The sequence below is a fragment of the Lipotes vexillifer genome, unplaced genomic scaffold (genome assembly GCF_000442215.2).
Source record: "Lipotes vexillifer unplaced genomic scaffold, Lipotes_vexillifer_v1.1 scaffold1164, whole genome shotgun sequence".
NCBI lineage: Eukaryota > Metazoa > Chordata > Mammalia > Artiodactyla > Lipotidae > Lipotes > Lipotes vexillifer.
In genome coordinates, this window is record NW_006788578.1 from 693,028 (window position 1) to 715,394 (window position 22,367).

The following is a 22,367-nucleotide window of genomic DNA, read 5'->3' on the forward strand; positions in this document are numbered from 1 at the left end:
TGCGGTACGCGGGCCTCCCACCGTTGTGTGGCCTCTCCCGTTGCGGAGCACAGTCTCCGGACGCGCAGGCTCAGCGGCCATGGCTCACGGGCCCAGCCGCTCCGCGGCATGTGGGATCCTCCCGGACCGGAGCACGAACCCGCGTCCCCTGCATCGGCAGGCGGACCCCCAACCACTGCGCCACCAGTGAAGCCCTAAAAATCTTTAAATACATTTTCAAGAAATACATTAGGCAGCTGTCTACTGTTATGGAGAGAGTGCCTGACTTGTAAGTCCAGACAGCAGGGGTCTGAGCAGTAAACTTAACTAGGTTCCATTTCTGTGTTTAAATATTGTTATGTAACAAGTAAGGAGTTGGTCTTCGTGACCTCCAAGGTCCTCTTTAACTCTAAAATCCTTTGAGCCAATGACTATAATGGAATTTTTAGCCCAATTCCAATATTAAATGTTTTACCTTTTAGTTCAAAAGCAAAGAGTAATGAACCAATCCTTTAATGTACCAGTTGGTGCCCTAAAAAGTCCATCAGTGTATAATGTGACTGTAGATGTGTTCTTTGTGAAAGCTCTCCTGTGTTGGGACCCGCTTTCATTCTAGGGAGTGACTTTGATATTTCTAGAAGTCTGACTCATTCGAATATGAACTTGAACCTTAAATGGTGAGCTTGATTTTTCTCCTTAAAATACTGGTTTTAGAAAAGCAATTTTTCTCACCCTGGCTTTCACAGTTCCTTGCACATAGCAGGCACTCAATAAATATTTACTGAATCGAATTGAATTTGACCTGCTAGGAAGTCATAGTCCTGGCATAGGGTTATTCATTTTCGGCAATTTTCGGCAGGAGTTGACATAAATCACAGTTTAATACTAATCCAACTGATGAACTGCACAGTCAGCGGCATGCAGTAGTAGTTCAGCATTTTATATTGCACTTGCCCAAGTGCAGATTTACAAAACTGTGTGGCCTACAAAGACCTTGATGAACTGACTCTAGCCTATTGAAGATCTCCTCATTCCACCCACCCAGGAGCTCCTATGCCCCCACCTTTTAGAATTCACTGACTGCTCTTCACACACCCATCTCTCTGGGGCCTCTCAAGCCTCTGCACATCCCTTTGCCTGGAATATTCCTTTTGCAAATTTAGGTATGCCTTTCATGGCCCTGCCACGTAGATGTGTCTGCTTCATTCCTCCTCTAGCACTTTGTAGTCTCCTCCATTATAGCACTCTGATTCTCCTGTCATTCTTTTCTAAGCCACCAGTCTTTTTCACTAGAACACTCCTTGAGAACAGGTGTGTGATTTATTCATTGCTGTACTCCATAGGGCCCGAAACAATGCCTGACATATAAATGTTTGTAGAATTAACAAATGGGTCCTCAAGTTCCTGTAAATTTGCAAATGGAGTAAAATAAAAATGTAAATGAGTTTAGCCAGGGATCATTAGTTATATGCCTAATTCTAATTAAATTGTGATATAGTTAGAAAGAAGATCAGGCTGAGGTTCATAAGATGCAGACTCTTGTGTTGGATTAATGATTTTTCAATAGTCGCCTTAATCTTTGTAGTTCTTAGTTTCTTTATCTGAAAAATGAATGGACTGGACAGGATCTTTACTAAGATCCCTTAGAGCAAGAATTACATTGCTCCAAGTTAATTATAGAGAACTAGGTCTCTTCTGCCAGAGTCCTTGAGGCATGAAGTATTCCCTAGTCATCTATAATTTCCTGGCACTAAGCTCAGTACCTGGTATATAGTAGTTATTCAAACAATTTTACTGAATAAATCAATACTCAGATAGAATTATAATTTAAATAAAACAAATGAGAAAAAGGCCAGGTAGCAAATAGTAAATTAAAAATTTGTAACGTTTAAAAGAATCTATTAAAGAACAGTGATTTGGAATGTCTGAAAAATTTTTTATTTATCAGTTAAAAAATTCACCAGTTGGAGGAAATGAATTTAAAACTGCCTAGCCCCCTAACTACAAGTTAATAATTTATCATTCTGCAACATGTTGTACCAAGTTTTATGTTGCTGAAATTAAACTGCCTGCTGTAGGATGTTGGTGGTGATATTTTTGAAATTTGTGTGTACTCGTGATATTATCTTTTAGTTTTAAGAATTGAAAAACCATCTTGTTTCAAGCAAGATTTGTTAAATCATTGATATATTTGGGACTTCATCTGTCTTTAGGGGAGAAAATACTATTATATAGTTCAATCATGAAAATAAGGAGGTCATATAATAACATCTGTGTGTAAAAATACATAGGAAGAATTTCAGAATCAATCAACCAACCATCTATACATCCATTTATTAGTTCTGTACTGTATGCTAGACAGTTCTGCTTTAGGCACTGTGTACAAAGAGGAGGGAGATAGAACGCCGTTAGTTAATGTGAGAAATTGTTGTCTTAAATTAGGGGCGGATGCTTGATACTTTGAGCCAGACTTTTTTCCCCCACAAAAGATATGGTCATTTCTCAAAGGAAGCAAGTGAGAAAGTAAGTTTAAGAGTACTTTTTCATTTGTCATTTCCTTGATTTATTGTGTTTGTGGTTCTTGAAATTATGTTCAGTCTTTTTCATTTGGCTGGGGCACTTTTATGGGTACCCAAAAGTGGATCGAGGTTTTGTGGAACCTGAAATTTAGAGTGGTCCTTTTAAAGAAAAAAGTACAAATAAAAAATTGGGTATGAAAAGAAAGACCATTAAAAGAAATGGTTAAGTCCACAAACATCAGAGAAATAATCTAGACTCTGTACACTTATTTTTTTTGTTTATTTTATTTATTTATTTATTTTTGGCTTCATTGGGTCTTCGTTGCTGCGCGTGGGCTTTCTCTAGTTGCCGTGAGCGGGGGCTACTCTTCGTTGCGGAGCACGGGCTCTAGGCGCGTGGGCTTCAGTAGTTGTGGTTCTCGGTCTCTAGAGCGCAGGCTCAGTAGCTGTGACACACAGACTTAGTTGCTCCGCGGCATGTGGGATCTTCCTGCACCAGGGCTCGAAACTGTGTCCCCTGCATTGGCAGGCAGATTCTTAACCACTGTGCCACCAGGAGCCCTCTGTACACTTTGTGCTTTGATTCTCTTCCATTGCCCACGTATGCCTCCAATTCTGGGTACCATTGGACACATTCAAATTACGAAATTTAAACGTGACCTTCCTGCTTCTGTGCTGGGCTGGTCAGCACCATGAACACTTGAAATATTCCTGAAGCCATTCTTGTATCACAATTGCTGACAGTGATTTAACTAGTTCCAGAAGTGACTGCGTTCCTTACATGTACCTTCCACTAAAGCCAAACTAAGTGTATTTCAACTCAAATTCCCATTAGCCAGACTCCAAAAATGCCCCCAGCTCCTTCAGTGCCACCCAGCAGAAGGTTAAGTTTGACAGAAGGGATGTTGCACTGGGAAAAAGACAGAAATCTTAACTGTGTGTAAAAATATCTTGCTCTCGAAAACTTTACAAAAAAATGTATGACGAGACCTTTAGAAGAGGGCCAAGTGTCTGAGGGACCCTCAAGCTTATGCTACATGAGCTTCTCAGTAACTCTGCTTTGATGTGTACATTTTGCCTTTAGTAAAAGTGTGTGCCTTTACGCTATGTACACACTTGTGCAATTCCCAATGAGTTTATTTAAACAGTTGTTTAATTGGATGGTTCTTTATGCTGTGATTGGAGGGGTAAGAATGAGAGATGGGTAAAATTACTTATGACTAAATCACATGAACATGTAGAAAGAAGTGAATATAGTAGTAGAATTACTACCTTTTCGTGCTAGCAGAAGGTATGGTGATGCAGGCAGCCCTGAACGCCCCAGTCGTTGGGCGGCACCTGATGGAATGACTGATCTGTTATGAAACGTGTGTTTCCAGGCCTGGGATGTAATGTGAAGAGGTGGAAAAGGCTTGTTCTGACCTGACACCCATTTACTACTTAATAATTCAGTTATTAAAAGAGCACCTGTTTTTAGTCTTCTCAGGGTTCGGGAACAATATACCAAAACGTAAATTAAAATCTATCAAAGAGCTTTAGCTGGGAAAATAATCTCTGAATGTGAGATGTTAAAATGGGCCAGCAGATGAGGCCCATTCCCTCATTTTTGTTTAAAAAAGAGACTGTTAGTGATATATAATAATTAGCACAGAACACCTATATAATAATTAGCACAGGTGTTCTGTTAAGCTGTGAACAATGGGATGTTGAAGAGAGAATGAAAACTTTCAGGGTTGAAAGTTAAGGTCTGACATAGAAAAACTGAATGAGAAGAGAAGAAAATAGTATTTAATTGTATGAAAACAGATGGGAATGTAGATTCTTTGTAGATTGCTGATGATAATTTTAAAATCAAAATGTATATTATGCAAGGCAAAGAGATAGTACATAGTTTGATAATTTTCTCAGCTCTTCTGTGAAAGAAAGTGTTGCAGTTCATATGAAAGTGTTTTATTTCTGTCTTTGTTTCTTTTAGGTCAGACTGTGCCAAAATCCCAAACTTCAGTTGAAGAATAGCCCACCATATATACTTGATATTTTACCTGATACATATCAGCATTTGAGACTTATATTGAGTAAATATGACGACAACCAGAAACTTGCCCAACTCAGTGAGAATGAATATTTTAAAATCTACATTGATAGTCTAATGAAAAAGTCAAAAAGAGCAATAAGACTCTTTAAAGAAGGCAAGGAGAGGATGTACGAAGAGCAGTCGCAGGACAGGTAAGAATATTTCAGATTTTATTTTTCTCAGGGTTGAGGTCATTTATGTTGCTTTTTGTTTCACAGTTAGGATGAATGTTACCATGTGTTTGTTTTGGGGGAAATATCATTGCATTTGTGTATTCGCTTTCCATATTATTTAAACCTTGTAGTTTTACACAGGTTTACACAAATTTTTCTGTGTCAATAGCCAGTTCATGAGACAGTGTTCTTATTTTGTTTTAATAGCTTTATTTTTTAGAGCATTTTTAGGGTTGCAGAAAAATGACTCAGAAAATAGAGCTCCCGTATACTCCCTCCCGCCATTTGCTGTTTCGTTGATTATTTAAAGCTTGCAAAAGGTGGTACTTTTGTTCCAGTGATGAACCGGTATTGATACAGTTTTATTAACTAAAGTTCATACTCTGTATTAGGGTTCACTCTTTGTATTGCACGGTTCTCAGAGTTTCCACAAATGTATAATAATGTCATATATCTACCATTATGGTATCATGTAGAATAGTTTCACTGCACTAAAAATGCCTTGTGTCCCACCTATTCATTGCTTCCCTCCCCCACTGCCTCCATCATACACCTCTGGAAGCCCTGGCAACCACTCATCTTTTTAATGTCTCTGTAGTTTTTGCTTTCTTCAGAATGTCATATGGTTGAAATCATATAATATGTAACATTTTCAGACTGGCTTCTTTTACTTAACAGTATGCCTTTAAGGTTATCCCATGTCTTTTCATAGCTTGATAGTTGATTTTTTTTTTTATTATCGAATGATACTCCATTACATGGATGTAGCACAGTTTGTTTATCCACTCACCTATTGAAGGACATCTTGGTTGCTTCCAATTTTTGGCAGTTATGTATAAAGGTGCTATAAATATTGGTGTGTAGGATTTTGTGTGGACATAAGATTTCAGCTCATTTGAGCAAATATTTAGGAGTATGATTTCTTGATATTATGATAAGCCTATGTTTGGTTTTGTAAGAAACTTCCCAACTGTTTTCCAAAGTGGCTGTACTGTTTGCATTCCCACCAGCAGTGAGAGTTCCTGTTGCTCCATTCCACCAGCATTTGGTGTTGGACAGTGTCTTCAGGACGTAGTCTTGATTGGAGGTGTAGGTGTGCAAGAAATGGGTGGAAGATGTAACTTCAGTTCCTATACTTTGACTATTAAGTGAGAAGCAGGGGCAGTGATGACTGAAGTGACATCAACTGAATCCTCATTTTATAGTGAGGATTTTTGACTTAGAGACTCTTCATTGAAGTTTGTTGTTTGGCTATTTCAACGTTAAATTTCATGATCTATCTTAAACTAAATAGAGCAAATAATAGAGTTTTTCCACTTCTGGGACATTTAAGTTCTATCTAGAATATTCACCAATAGTGATAGTCTATTTAGATTTCCAGACTGGAAAATAAATATTAATTAAAATATATAATGTCTTAATGTAGTTGAGGTGAATTTTAGTTTAAGACTCTTAACGTCTCTGGATTTTAGTTTTCTTAGATATAGGAAAAACCTCTAAGAAATCTCTAATGTTTCAGGTCAGAAACAGTAGTCTCATATAGTCTAATGAAACATAGGATTGTGTAACAAAATTCAGTTATCTAGGTATATAGACTCTGAAGTTGTCTGTAAATAGCAGCCAAACAAATACCCAGAGTGAGTAAAACCGTCAAATTCAAGCATAGTAAAACCCTCTGCCAAAGGTAAAATGGCATAAATGTTTACATATTTATAATTTGCTCTCTAAATTAGCGATGAATCCTAACATAATCATAGGAGTCTAACCAGTTATGTAACTATGGGCTCATAACTTAATATTCTTGGACCACAGTTTATACATCTTGAGGGTGGTGACCCTTCTAGATAGCTGCCTTTTAGCTTCAAGCTCTGCCTTTTAGCTTCAAGCTCTGTTAATGGGCATTTTGAATTGCCACAAGGTTCCAGAAGTAAGGAATAGAAATATCATAGTGATTGCTTCTTCTTATAGACTTCCCAAGAATGGCCAAGGTTATGGGAAGCCAGATGTTTGTGTTTAAAACTGTATTTTTGCCTTGTAGTTTTAACGTAGATCTAATAAAACTAACTTGTTTTAGAAACATCTTTACACTTCTTTCTCACATTTGGTAGCCCTGAGATTCTTCTTGATACAGCAATGTAATCCATGAAATTTTACTTTTTAGGTTATTAGATCAGTGAGAAGGTGTGTAACTTCTAGGACTAGGAATTTGAGTGGTGTAAGTGTTTTAATTGGATGTAGTAATATATGATGGGGTAAACTTGTATCTCACTTTTACATCTTTTTTAGAAACTTGAAACATTTCTAACTCAGGAAATGTCTTACAGCTACCATTTCATAAATAAATTTAGATTTTTTTGGCTTTTTATGTGGGAGCATATCATGGTGGAATCTTTATAAATTTTGGTTGATTGTGTGTAGATTTCCATAGATGATGACAGATTGCATAATGCTAACTGATCACAATGAGGCAATTCTCTAAATTCTGTGTTTTAAGTGTCCAAGTAAATTTTGTCACTGTCCTAAATTCAATTCTAAAATAAAGTTTATTAGCTTCTGTGCTGGTATAGCATATTTCTAATTGGATTTTTCTTTCATCCATGTTCAATTTTCTGATAATGTTCAGTGGCCACTGTGTTTATGCAAAACTTACATTTGATAAATGATCATAATTCATAATAATGTACTATTCTTGGTACACTGTAACAACACATAAATTTTTGATTTATGTTTCTGATTTATGTTTCTTTTAGTAGGAATATATATTTTTTTGTTTTTGTTTTTGTTTTTTGCGGTACACGGGCCTCTCACTGTTGTGGCCTCTCCTGTTGCAGAGCACAGGCTCCGGACGCGCAGGCTCAGTGGCCATGGCTCACGGGCCCAGCCGCTCCGCGGCATGTGGGATCCTCCCGGACCAGGGCACGAACCCGTGTCCCCTGCATCGGCAGGCGGACTCTTAACCACTGCACTACCAGGGAAGCCCTAGGAATGTATTTTTAAACATTCACTTCTGTGTACCCTTAGATTTCCAAGTGTAACTGAGGCTAAAACGTGCCACTGTACATGGAACTCTGGATGTTTTGCTCTATAGAATATAAAAGAAACTTCTTAGAATGTTCTCAGGGTTGGTAGGCAATTGAATATTCTTTTTAGTAGTATGACTCTTATCTAACATGTATTACACACTTCTAATTGGGAATATTATAAATTCTCTGAACAATCTTTTTTTTTTTATTCTGTAAATAATGTTACTAGGGACATTAGTATTGTTTGTTTGTTTGTTTGTTTGTTTTTTGAGCGGTACGCGGGCCTCTCACTGTTGTGGCCTTTCCCGTTGCGGAGCACAGGCTCCGGACGCGCAGGCTCAGCAGCCATGGCTCACGGGCCCAGCCGCTCCGCGGCATGTGGGGTCCTCCCGGACCGGGGCACGAACCCGTGTCCCCTGCATCGGCAGGCGGACTCTCAACCACTGTGCCACCAGGGAAGCCCAGGACATTAGTATTTTTAAGCTAAAAACGAAGGACAGTAACACTAGAAATAGTAATTTGGAGTTCATTGACTAAACCAGCATTTCCCTGAGAGATTCTGTACTTTATGAGTACATGAATCAAAATGTTTATTTTAATGTTCTTGTTGTATCAAAAATAAACTTCTTTGTGGATTTGTTTTAAATGTAAGGGCAAGTGGGGAAAAAATCAGGCATCAATTTTGAACTAGCTGTGCTTTGATTGATTGCTAAAATATGAGTAGCCCGAATTTTTAAGGCAATTTCACACAAATGTGATAAATATAATGAATAGAAAAATAAACAGATATAGCAAATGGCATGCAGTGTATTCCCTGTGTAGTGGGAGAAAGGTAGAAATTATAGTTAGGTAAGTTTATTTGCTGTGGAAATAGATATTAAGAGTGCGTAATGCAAGCCTTTTGCTTTGAGAATGGGTGGAATAATGATTTCTGGTAGAGGCAGTCTGCATGCCTCGCTTGACGTTTATAGTAAATCTCTTCCTTCTCCAGTATCACTTTTTCCCCAGTTCCCCCTCCTCCCCAAACAGCTGAACCTCACACTGAGTTGGTGCTTCTCCAGCAGTGTCTAAACCATTCTGAGCTGGTATTTCTGGGAAGAGTAATTCAGTGATTTCTGGCACACATAACGTTTTCAAGTGAATGTGTGGAGTGGGCTTCAGGAATCATGTAGAGAAGGGACAATTTATAGTTTCAAGCACAAAGAGGAGAAACTTTATAACATATTGCTTAAAGTTTTAGTGGCAAAAGCCAAAGTGGGTGTGAAGGTAGTTACAGGTGACAAATATGAAATTGACAGGAGATGCCTTTCTTCAGTGATGTGGCTGGCAGTTTCTTCAGTTGGCCATTTAAATAAAACAATATTTACTCTTTCATATAAAAAGTTATGTATTAATCTCCTATTCTTCAAGCCCTGGTGTTGGACACTGTGTGTTTTTAGAGCACCCAGAGGTGATGGCATAACGATAATAAGATTTTCCATATTTTAGAACCGCTTCAGTGAACCAGAGTGCTACAACCCATTTTTCCCTCCCACACTCCGGTTTGCAACCACTGGAACAAAACCAGAAGTCAACTGAGGTGGAAAAATAGCTCTGAGTTTGATAACCTATCTGTGAAAAAAATAAAGGCTTTTAAAAAATTCATGCCAAAGAGTAATACACAGATGTTGTCTTATTATTAATATCATTTGAAAGCCCCTGGACCATTCCTTATGCACATGTGTTGTAGAAAACAAATCATAGTGTGCATAGCTTGTATAATAATACTCATTCTAAATGATATATATTCTTAAAAAAGTATTTTGACATTAAAAAATTAGTTCTAGATGATACTAGCCTTTATATAAAATCCTTCAGGAGCATCAGGCAAAATCTTTTTCTCTATTGACCATTTGGCTGAACAGCGAAAAACGTATAGCCTGCTACATTAATAAAGTGCCTTCCCCTCTAAAGAACTACAAATCACTCTACTTGCTGTTTATGCCTGTGTTGTAATTCATGAGATAGTGTACCAAGAACATTTTGAAACTGATATACTAAAGAGAAATGGTTAAGTTAAAAGTTGAAACAAAACATCAGTTACAACAATAATAACAGTAAGGGCAGCAACAAAACACAAAGCTGCAAACCAACTTGCTTGCATTCCTCATAACACTGTATGACAACATTGCTTTGGCCAAAGAATAATGCATTAATTGAAATGTTTAAATTGGTATAAACATGAGTACTTGTTGATTACATGGTCATGGAAGCAGTTTTGAAATTCCTTGTGGGTTTTCAGTTTAACCATAGGAAGAGATTGACCTGTGTACACAGTTTGGGTTCTGTGGAATAGTTTTAATTATTATGGGATCTCACAGGTTAATGGCCTTGTTTATGATCCCACATCAAGTTCCACATTTTCTCCTGGGCAGCCCTGTACATTGTGAGAAGGACATGAGGAAAGAATGCAGGAATCTGGTGGTGTAATGCCATTTCTCCTCCAAGGTTTCTTTGTAACCTTGGTTGGTTTCCTGATTTCAGTAGTGTTTTTTTCAGTCTTTAAATTATTTTCTGGATATTCACAGTATTTGTTGGCTAAGACATTTCAGCATCAACAAATGAAGATGTCATTTGTTTGAGACTAAATGTTACTGTTGCTCCATCAGCCTGTTAAATAGTTTTGCAAATCCAATAGTAGTTTCTAGTAAAAATACTGTTTTTTTTTTTTATTATTACAGTAACCATTTGCAGGAGAATTAATCTTAGGGAAGTTATGTTATCTATAAATAATTTGTACAGTATTGAATGCATTCCATTTATTCTATGAAGTATCTATTGTTTAATGATGCGAGAGGGAATGGTTTATACTCCTTTAAAAAAACAATTTTATATTTAAAATATTAACCTAATCTTTCTGTTTCTCTTTTTATTTACGAATGGTGAAAATTGCAGTTCTTTTGCATTTCATGAGGACAAGGGACAAGTTGCAAGTAGAAAAATATGATTTCTAAGTAAGTCAAAATAGGTTACTGATAGGTTTGAACACGAGTATTTTTTTTTTTTTTTTTTTTTTTTTCGGTTTGCGGGCCTCTCCCTGTTGTGGCCTCTCCCTCTGCGGAGCACAGGCTCCGGATGCACAGGGCATGTGGGATCCTCCCGGACCGGGGCACGAACCCGCGTCCCCTGCATCGGCAGGCGGACTCTCTCAACCACTGCCACCAGGGAAGCCCAAACACAAGTATTTTAATACAAACATACTCAGTTGCTATTTAATTTTTTCTATATGTATCTGCATTCTAGGCATTTTTTTCTTTTCAGTGGAAGAACAGAGGAAGTAGAAGATTAATTTGTGACATTTAAAAGGATAATATATAATTTGGATTCAGAGGAAAATACTAATCAATCCTTTTAAGTAGAAATATGTCTGCCAAGTAGGAAATGGAATTTTCTCTAGAAAAAGCGAATATCTTCCTGAGATTAATTTATCATGAATGAATAGAAAGTTTATTTAGTCTTGATAAGAATGCTTTCATTCATATTTAAAGCATCTGAGAGATGTGAATATACTTTTCTAAAGTTTGGAAATAAAGGGGCTTATTTCTTTAACACACTATGAGAGTAGAGGCCACAAGAAAGTTTTCTAGACAAATGTTTTCAAAGTTAAACAAAGGGAGTCTGTCAGAGTGGGCAGGTGAGAGCTTGCAGAATCTTTGACTCTTAAGGACTTTATGGCCAACTCCATCCATGCTGCTTTGCTAACTGGATACAAAGTAATTTATGTGTTGATTTTCATGTAAGTCAAAAGTGAAGGGTTTCTCTAGCAGTTTCCTCTTTGGGATATATTTTCAAAATATGAAAGAACACAAATTATTCTTCTATTCAGATATTCAAATTTAAGACTAAATCCACTGTCCCCTGTTTTTAAGTTTTAAATAAAGTGTTTACAATTAATCCATTTATTTGCTGTTTATTTACTATTTTTCCCCAGCCCTGTGTTAATACCATTCGGTCTCTAACACCTGGTTTATTAAGTATTAAAAATTTTATTGCAATTCATTTAAATTCCTTCCAGGTCAAAATATATATTATATACACGTGATATTTTGATTTTAAAATTGGAGAATTTTTTTCCTTGCAGTTTGAGGGTTGATTAAAGGTTCATAAATTGCTGAGTGATAACCATTATATCTTAAGACAGTAAGCCAACTCACAAGACTCAAGGTCACTTATATGGTTGAATACCTTTTATGTTTTTCAGTCTTAAGGCAGTTTATTAAAATTGATGTTTTCCTTTCAGTAAATATCTGGTGACATTCAAATTTGATAATTAAAATCCTGAAGCACTCAAGAAAGAATGCCTGTTTTCAGTTTCATAATAACAATACTCCCACAAAGAAGGTTGATGAATGATGTCTTTCAAGTGGCAGATTTGTTATTTAGTTAAAGAGAGCTCCTTTGGCAGATTTTTACGAATCTAAATTGAAGTTTGTTTATAAAACAGACAAGCTGCAGTGATAATTCTATAGCCTGAGGAATGCTCGGAAATCTAGTCCAAGAAGCATCTTTTTTTCCCGGTGATTTAACATAGAAGTGGAGTTGCCGGGAATCCAAACAGATTAGCCTCCAGCACTAATTGGGTAGGTCATAAAATAGTACTCATATCTCACAGTTTTGAAATAAAGTGCTTCAGGAATATTGTTTTCTAAACCCATTTTAATATTAATCTTTGTCTCTTTAAGCTCATTATTGTCAGAGCATGAGTTCTTGTTGGAGTTTGCATTTATACATGAGTTGTTTATAGATGTGTTAATTATAGCAGGATACGCATAGGTCATTACAGAAAGTACCCATTTATAGATTTAAATCATAAAGAGAGATCGAGGCTGCCTGTCTTATTTGGTAGAATCACTGAGGAACAGATTAAACTCAGAGACAGTTTAGATTTATTTTCGAAATGTGTTACTTTGAACATCTGATCATGTGATGTAATCACATGTAATCATAGATGTGTGACTATGAGTTTCCTAGGACTGCTGTAACAAATTACCACAGACCTGAAGTTTATGTTGTCTTAAGTTGATTCTCTCACACTTCTGGAGCCTAGAAGTCTGAAATCAAGATGTCAGCAGGGCCATGCTGCCTCCAGCTCTCTAGGGCAGGATGCTTTCAGGACTCTTGTAGCTTCTGATAGATAGCTCCAGGCACTCCTTGGCTTGTGGCAGCATAACTTCAATCTCTGCCTCTGTCATCACCTGGTGTTCTCTGTGTGTGTGTCCAAATTTACCTCTTAGGAGAGCACCAGTCATAATGACTCAGGGCCTAGCCTAATGACCCTATCTTACCTTTATGACATCTACAGAGACCCTATTTCTAAATAAGGTTACATTCCTAGGTAGGGTTGAGGTTAGGATTTCAACATATCTTTTTAGGGGGCACAGTTCACCCATAACAGTGACCGATTACAGCACAATTTATACTATGGAAGGGAAAGAAAATTGAAACTCAATAGAGTATATGTCATGAAAGTGTGAAAAACTTTGCTCGGAAGAAGATAATGCTAAACAAATTACTTAAAATTATTTTTTGAAGGGTCTGTAGCTCAAATAATTTTGTAGTTTTTCCCCTCAGGTTTATAATAAAAAGCTCGGTGAATTAATTTATTGATTAATTTTTACGCGTATATTGAAAAGCATGGTGAAATTGACTTTCATCAATAATAAAATTTTTATATAAATTGAAATAAGTGAATTTATAAGTATCTTGTTATAACATTCTTACTGATTTCAATGTATAAAATTATAAAATGCCATCTCTTTAGAAATTATTAGTACTATGAATATGTATATTTAATTAATTTACAATATTACTAGCAGCCCTGATTACCCCTTGATTAAGAATCCCTGTTTTATTCTTTTATTTTTGTGATAAGCTCTGGATGATTAATTAAAATAGTTAATTACGACTTACATCATCATCATTAAATCTATGTTTACAAAGTTTTCTGTATTGCAAATTAAAAAAAAAAATGTGGGAAGTATTTTCCATATTGGTGGCATAGAGGAGCCTACACGTTCACTTTGTGTCTTTACTATTAAGATATAAAGTATTATAAGTATGACTTCAAATTAAGATTTTAGAGAATCAACTCAAGGATTTTAGAAAACAAGAGTAAATTATTTCTGAACATGGCATGTTGAGTGGCTTAAATCAGGGGTCAGCAAACTGTACAGAGCTAGGCAGTAAATATTTTAGACTTTGCAGGTCCCTGGTAACTAGTCAGCTCTGCCTTTATAGTAGGAAAGCAGACATAGACAGTATGTAAATAAATTGGAATGGCTGTGTTCTAATAAAACTTTATTTAGAAAAACATTGTGGTAGACTAAATTTGGCCTGGGGGCTGTGGTTTGCCAACTGTTGCCTTAAAGTATTCATCAAAATTTTGGACAGTACAGTTTTAAAAGTGTTTTATCAACATGGGCTGAGTATATAAATTGCATAAATTAGGAATGGGTTTGGATAAAAGTAATAATAACTGAGCAACAGTAGTTTACATATATAGGGATATATAATTCTCAGCAGTGCTGTCAGAGACTAAGCTCTTTCTAACTTTGTAATGTCCTTCCTTAGTGTGTTGGGTTTGTCCTCACTCTTGTCACCTAATGTCTGTAGAATTCCTGATGCAGCTCCATATTTTTTTAAGGCTACAAGACTGAGGAGAGAAGGGCAACAGTTATGTATGCCTGTCCTCTTTATATTATTGATCAAAAAGCTGTCCAGCAACCTTTCTACCAACTTGTTCCCTCCAGCAGATTCTCTTAGGTCTTTTTAGGCCTGAAAAGTGTGATATCCAGAACAATAGTGAAAACATTTAGATGTAAATTTTTTCTATTCTTGTTGGCTTTCTAGGGGAAAATATTTAAAATTAAAAGAAGGAACAAATTTACTAAGACAGTTTCATCTTGAACTCATTATCTTTTAAAAGAGAAAACAATTCTGTTTCCTTTTTTCATTGAATAATACCTCATTCTCTTTTAAACTTTGATGACTGGAAACTTATGTTCAGACCCAAGTAATTGAAAGCAAATAATTAGTTTCAATAGGTAAGGAAGATTGAAATTATGTTTTATAAGCCTTGTATTATTATCTTTGTTAACAAACATACCTCAGAAATGTGTGGTAGGTATTCCAATTCCATTTTCTATCTGGAGAAGCTAAATTGGAGGTTACATGACTTGACAGGAATTTTATATATTCACGTGTGATGTATTTCTAAATGATGTCTTATTACCAGTCGGCATGTGTGAGCCTGCGGCTGTTGGCAGCTGAAGGGTATTGTCTCAGGAAGACTCATTCGAGCAATTAGCATATTTTATACTTGTGAAAATGAGGTGTTTTCTCATCTTCATTAAACCAATATTGATGTCGTATGTCAGATGGTCAGTAAAAGGAACTTTTGTGGTTTTTTTGCAAGACAGCTTATATTAGTTAAGTTCAGGACTGTTTATCTGAAACATGCTTTTTTGTTGTATTTACATGTGTGTTTGAGAGAGAGAGTTTAATTTCTCCAGGTGAGCAAAGTCTTTTCCTTTAAGGAAATGGGAGAGGTTACCTAAGTATTTCCTTGCTGAGATATATTAATGAAAATAAAATGTAACTCATCTTGTAGATACTGCGAACATTTCAGTTTTTGTTCTAAAGGTTTTTTATGGGGTATATTGATTTTCTATGGTTGTAACAGCATGTGGAGCTGTCAAGTTTATTCTTTTCGAGAAAAATTTAGAAAAATTTAAGTTGACTAAAGATCTCTATTTTTGTCAGCCAGGTCTCATTTATCCGATTAAAGTAGGTTTGCACGGATTCGAGTCCTAAGAAACAGAATTCTCCTTACCAATTATTTTGTGATTTTTTTTTCCCCCTGTATAATTCTAATTTTAGTTTATTCTCCACAAAGTTGGATATGTAAAAATTTTGTTTTTATAAAGCAACTGAAGTCGTAAAGTTGGTAATTTATCACAATCTTTCACCCACTTTACCAGTATTTGGCAAACTACAGCTTGTAAGCCAGATCCAGCCTGTGCTTCTTTCTGTAAATAAAATTTCAGTGGTACTTGGACATATCTTTCTGTGGCCACAGTGACAGACGTCAGTAGTCGCCACAGAGACTATATGGCCCACAAAGCTGAAAATATTTACTATGTGAGCCTTTATTGAAAAAGTTTACTGACCCCTGCATTATTGATATAATCTTCTATGGCAGTCGTAGAAACTTGGCATTTTTAACATAAACATTTTCTTCCTCTTGATTTTCTATTCTGTTCTGCTAGTGATACTTTATGAATTACTGATCATTGTGATCTTCTGAGGACAATAAAATGTTAATGGCAGGGAGTCAATGACTGAGAGCTAAATCTTTATTAGACCCCTATTTTCTATCTTGTGTCAGTATGATGTATTTAATTTGTATATAATTTTAAAGTGTGATAAATTTAAACTTTTTTTGTAGGGTTTTTTTTTGTATTTTTTTTTTAAACACAAGGTACACAAAATATGTCATTAATGTCTTTGACAATCATCTAATCTAAGGGCTTCTGTACATAGCCCATGGACCAAATGATGCGTTCTAACCCTCTAGAATGGTTAAGTATAGGTCCCTGACTTCCTACAATACCTCTGCCTTTACCAGTTGGGATGTGAGTTTCCACGTTTTTAAAAGTACCCTAGCTGTTTCTGCTATCCTGCCTGCTCTTAAAATCCCCAAGTCAAGTCATCTCATTTTATGTGTACAGTCACCTCGGATCATTGAAATGGCACAGGTGAGGCTAGAAAGCCCAAATCTGTTCAGAACTCTTTTCACTTTTCTAAGCTTCCTTTATCACCACTGTAGGTAGGTGACCACTCCCAATTGTAAGTCATTTTAAAGGATCCCAAGACAGATAAGTTTCTGAAAGGCTTTTGGAAGAGTTTTGTTGGAAAAGAAGGATTGAAATTCTTTTTTATATTCTTTTCAGATTGGCCTAATCACTATCCTTGGAATTTACCTTTGCATGCCAGCCTTTTAGCCTGCCATTTCCCCTTCATCTTCCTATGTCCCCTCCTCCCCATTTAGCAGACCCTCTTTCTTATTATTGGTATATCTGAAGCTCCCACTCTGCCCCATTCATAGGTTATTTCAGCATTTTCTGATCACTGCAGCCAAAATATCTCTTTTCCCTCTGACATTTATCAAGACCTTTCTTGTGACCCTTAACCAACCGTATATTGTCAGATATTGCCATCTTCTTAAAATGGTGATAAGACAGGTCATTTAAAATGTCTCATTATATGTTGTTTAAAGGCAAAAATCACTTCTTTGTATCTTCCACAGTATCAAGAACAGTGCTTCAGAGGTGGCCAACACTCACGAAAATATAGGATTGTTTCTCTAGAATTACTGTAGGATTATTTGAAAATTCTGATTTATTCCTCGTTTATGAACTACTAGGGCCTAGAAACATGAGAAAATGAAAGTGTTACATGGGAAAGTGTCTGGTGAAGTGTCCAAAGGCTTATTAGCTTTTAGAATTTGTAGATAAACTCTGAATATCAACTTTTTCAGATTTGGCAATAAGTGCCATTGATTTTAGAAGGAAAAAAATGTCCATAAGCACAGTAATACCACTATGATTTATCATAGAATGGTTATATTTTACAGGAATTCTTAATTTTTTTTTTTTTTTTTGGCTGGCCCTTGGGGTTCTTCGTTGCTGCACACGGGCTTTCTCTAGTTGCGGCGAGCAGGGGCACCTCTTTGCTGTGGGCACGTGCTTCTCATTACAGTGGCTTCTTTCAAGAGTTCCCTCTTCTCCACATCTTGGCCAGCACTTATCGCTTGTCTTTTTGATAATAGTCATTCTAACAGGTGTGAGGTGATATCTCATTGTAGTTTTGCATTTCTCTGATGATTAGTGATGTTGAGCACCTTTTCATATACCTGTTGGCCATCTGTATATATTCTTTGGGAAAATGTATGTTCAAATCCTTTGCCCATTTTTAATCAGATTGTTTTCTTGCTATTGACTTGTCCGAGTTCCTTATATATTGTTAATATTAACCCCTGATCAGATATATAGTTTGCAGTATTTTCTCCCATTCCATAGGCTGTCTTACAACACTTGTAATTGTCTTTTTGATTATAGCCATCCTAGTGGATGTGAAATAGTATTTCATTGTGGTTTTGATTTGCAATTCCCTAATGACTAATGATGTTGAGCATCTTTTCATGTGCCACTGACTATTTGTATATCTTCTTTGGAGAAATGTCTGTTGAAATCCTTTGTCCTTTTTTTTTTTTTTTTTGGCTGGCCTGTGGGATCTTAGTTCCCCAACCAGGGATTGAATGCATGCACCTTGCAGTGGAAGCGTGGAGTCCTAACCACTGGACCACCACGGAATTCCCAATTTTTAATTCTTTGTGTATGCAAAATATCCTTAATGTAGTGACATTTTTGGATAAAGTTGGTGAAATTACTATGATTTGGAATCACTTTAATGGAGTGTCCTTATGGCTACCCTTAGTACCTATGAAATAAACCCCTGAAAAACTCATAGTGCCACCATGCTGCCTGTTCCTACAAACTACACATGGCAGTGAACATATTTTACAGCTTTCCTATTGACATACTAGTTTTCCATCTGAGCTCTTATGAATGTTTTCACTTCCTCTTATTTTAACATTTTCTTCAAAGACTGCTTTTGTTTTTATGCTGTGTTGTATTTATGACCCTGAATGCACAGAACTTTTCAGCAACTGGGGAATCCTCCAAAACTCTATGCTTTCGACATGTATAGTCCAGTTTCGTTTGGTATATGTTATTGACAGAAGTGCTTCATCCTCTTCATTACTTGCTGTGCAGCAGATCGTCGTTATATCATTTCATGACTCTTCAGGGAGTGTATAAATACATGTGCACAAATGAAAAAACGTCTTATTATGGTGATCATCTTGTGTTGTTACTGATGGAGTTCCCTGTTACAGATAAGGATTTTCAAACTTGAAAATTCGTTTTCAATTTTTAGCTAAGATTTTTTTTTTTTTTTGGTATTTGTGTATTTCCTTAACCGCCATCTTTTTTTCTTCCCTTTTAAAAGACAGAGTTGGACAGTTAGATCTGGTATTCTTGCTGTAAAGCTGAAAGCTTTTTAAACTTTTTTTGGTAGGGCGGGGCACGAGCATACCAGCTCTGAGGGACATCTGAGACATTTTGAATATGTAGACAGGGCTTTTAAAGAAAGAATTGCTGTTCTCTTACATCAACCATGCAGACTTAGAAACAGACTTTAAAGGAAAACAGAGACATGTGTGTTCTCACTGTGTATCATTGTTACGCCCCCTCACATAGCTGTGAGGATTTGTCAGCAGTTTGTTTTGACTCACTAAACCAAGGTGGGGGTGGTTTTGTGTGTTTTTGTAAGTTAACTAGTGTGGGATGTCAGTAATCTCAACTTTACCATTTTGATTGGCCATGATCCATCCATTTCTCAGGCCATATTTTAATGCTGAAACCTGCCCGGAAATCTTTGCCAAATAATTTTCCTCTTCCTATAACTGTGGAGGTCAAAACCCGGTCCTTAAGATTATATCCTCTTTTTTGTTTCGTGTTGCCTCTGTGATGTCTTCACGGTATCTCCCCAAACTAATTTGGGAACCTCCCTCCATGAGTTATTCTTTTCAATTTATCTTAATAGTTCTTCTTACATAATAAAATTTAATGTTATTTATTTTGGCAAGATTGGGGACACTCCCAAATCTACATTTCATTTCCAGGGAGGTGGTTTTAGACACAGATAACCACAGTAGATCTTTTTGATCGGGGATGAGGAAGTCTTTGGTAGCATCTGAATGGGTCTTCTGATTTCAGAAACCATTGACAGAGGGAAGGTGGCTTAGGCAGATCTGTCTTGACCCTTTTACTGTTTCCTTAGAGAAATGGCACTCCAGGAAGTTGTGCAACATGGTGGTCCTAGTACATCTTTGGCAGGACTTTATGGTTGGAAGGAAAAGTTTTGTAGATGAGACTCAAAAGGCAAACAATATTTTCCTCTAGTCACCCAAAGTACCCATTACATTTAAAGATCAGTGTGGATGTCTTTTGTCCCTGACAACTTTCCATTATGTAACTGCTCTTTATTTACTTCCTCTGCTATACGTGTGGCATCGTTCCCATAGCAAGTTAACGTCTTCTTAGTATGCATTTATTGTAAATTGTCATTTATGTGGGAGTAAGATAACTAGAATTCTTTCGTATTTTCAGTACTTGACATTTAAGAAAGAGACAGATGGCAAGTAAACAAGGTGAGAACGGGACTTTATTTGCTGTATTACAATCTCAGACTACTGTAAAGAATTTTAATTATATGTTATTTTAGGAAGTTTCCAATTCACTACAGGTCATTGAAGCTTTGACAGAAGCAGAATCTACTGCATGTAGTTGAGAGTTCATGGGGAATTAGTAGGTTATATTTTTAAGAGTGTGAAAAGTTTTCTGGGTCCCAGTGTGCCTTAGAATAAAACTGTTTTTCTGTGTAATTTTAAATAATATTATTTAAAATTCCTAGTTGGAGTTCAGAATTAAGTTGGTTTAAACATTTTAAAATTCCTACTATCTTATCTCTCCTTTTTTAGTAAGCTCATGTTCATTTTTCTTCATGGTGATTATTATTATTTTTAAAAACAAGGTTGTTTTATTTATTTATGTGGACCATTTTTTAAAGTCTTTATTGAATTTGTTACAATATTGCTTCTGTTTTATGTTTTGGTATTTTGGCCCTGAGGCATGTGGGATCTTAGCTCCCTGACCAGGGATCGAACCCACACCTCCTGCATTGGAAGGCAAAGTCCTAACCACTGGACCACCAGGGAGGTCCCCATGGTGATTATTTTTAATTTCCCATAGCTCTACTAGAGATTTTCTTCACTATGAGATAGTAGTTGTTACAGATAATTCAAAATTCAGTTCTTCAGTTTTCACAAAGAATTTCTGTGAAATATGACTTCAGAGGTTTTTGTTTTTTTTTTTTTAGATTGAAGCTACTTTTTAGAGCTATTCATGGTATAGGAAAATAAATTCATATATGATGCCTTTTTAGGTTATTCTTTTTATTCTTTGCCTATTTCTTTCCATCTGTACAAATAATATGAAGATCTTGGATGAACATTTGCTTCTCACCATTAAAATAAAAATAAAGAGCTGGTGCTGATAGTTCAAAGAGGTTAACAAGTGATGTGCAGAAGGCAGACTGTCCTTCAGTTGCAAAATGTTACAAAGTGTACAACTCACCAGCTCTGGGGAGAGCAAGTATTCACAGTTTGGTGAGTAAGAAAAGCTTCCAATGAAAGGTCCAGTAGATGGCTTCCCCTCAAGAGGACAGCATTTTTGAAGAATGTAGAGCCTCTCTTGATATGGTAGTAGTAAAGTTAAAATTGAAAAGTGACTTTCTTTAATTGGTATACACTTAGAGAAAACATAAGAATTTTGAAAAAGACTGCATACATTATATGTTTCAGTTTGTTTTTTAACACGATTGAGTCTTTTTTGTTTCCTTCTCATTTTGGGTTTGTAATTAGTTTATATAGAGAATTTTGTGCTAAAGTTTGTTGTAAATACAGCATGATATCAATAGTATGTAGCACCCCCCTCCCATTTAGTTATATTAACCTCCTGGTTTCTCTTCAATTGCTAGGAATATATTTATGCTTCCTTCAGCTCTTTGGTCGATTTAAGTAGCACTTAACATTGCTTATCTGAATAGTACCACCTACTGTGTACGACTATGTAGGAAATAGTGTCTTGGATTCTGAGTGAAAGCCTTGGAAAATTACCATCAGAAGGTCTGCTGTACCATTGCATACTAAGGAGTTTTAAGAACTATTTCTCCAGATGAAGTCAATACAGTAAAAGAAGTGTGGAGTCCTGACATTCTAGGCTTGATGTTCCCTATGTAGTCTGTTCTTTTATTATTAGAGGTTAACCCAGTCCTTAACGTTTTGTTTTCAAATTTTTGAGCTCATTTTAATGTACAATGAGGGTGTTTTGCTTGATATAGTTTATGATGAAGTAGAGTTAAAGATCTCTTTTGTGGTAAAAAAGAGAAAAAATCAGTAGTAAACCAGAAAGACTATTTTAATGGATAATTTGAGGAAGCCAGTTTATTCTGGACCTGGTAATCTTAAGATCTAGAAAAATAGTAACTTTTCAGTTTTGTTTTTTTAAATTAAGGTTTCACTTAATTATCAAGTTCTAATTCTTTCGGGATACTGGTCTTTAGTGATTGTTTAACTATTTCAGAGGAAACTTATATAAAGCGTAGAATTTTCATTTTAAAATTTATGCTGCTCCAAGATTTAAAAAGAAAACTTATCTCTGAGTTGTTCATTACTGATGTCAGTAGATTTAAAAGAGAAACAGATTTTTGAAATTTTGATGAATAATAAAATTATTTGAATTGTAAGGAAAATGCCTAAGAATGTGTCTTACTTTTTTTTAAAATCAGAATTAAACTCAAACATATATACTTAAAATACCGAAAACAGATCTTAACAGCATTTCTTATTTAGAAAACGATATTGGTTATAAGCAGA

General features: G+C 36.0%; 1 protein-coding gene across 1 annotated transcript in view; it reads left to right on the top strand.

The window, feature by feature from the left end:
* Positions 1–22,367, top strand: part of CBLB (Cbl proto-oncogene B) — a 213,974-nt gene that overhangs the window by 8,991 nt on the left and 182,616 nt on the right. Inside the window, exon 2 of the mRNA XM_007461677.1 lies at positions 4,474–4,724. Coding sequence (XP_007461739.1) covers positions 4,474–4,724 — 251 coding nt within the window. The remainder of the gene's footprint in view (positions 1–4,473; positions 4,725–22,367) is intronic.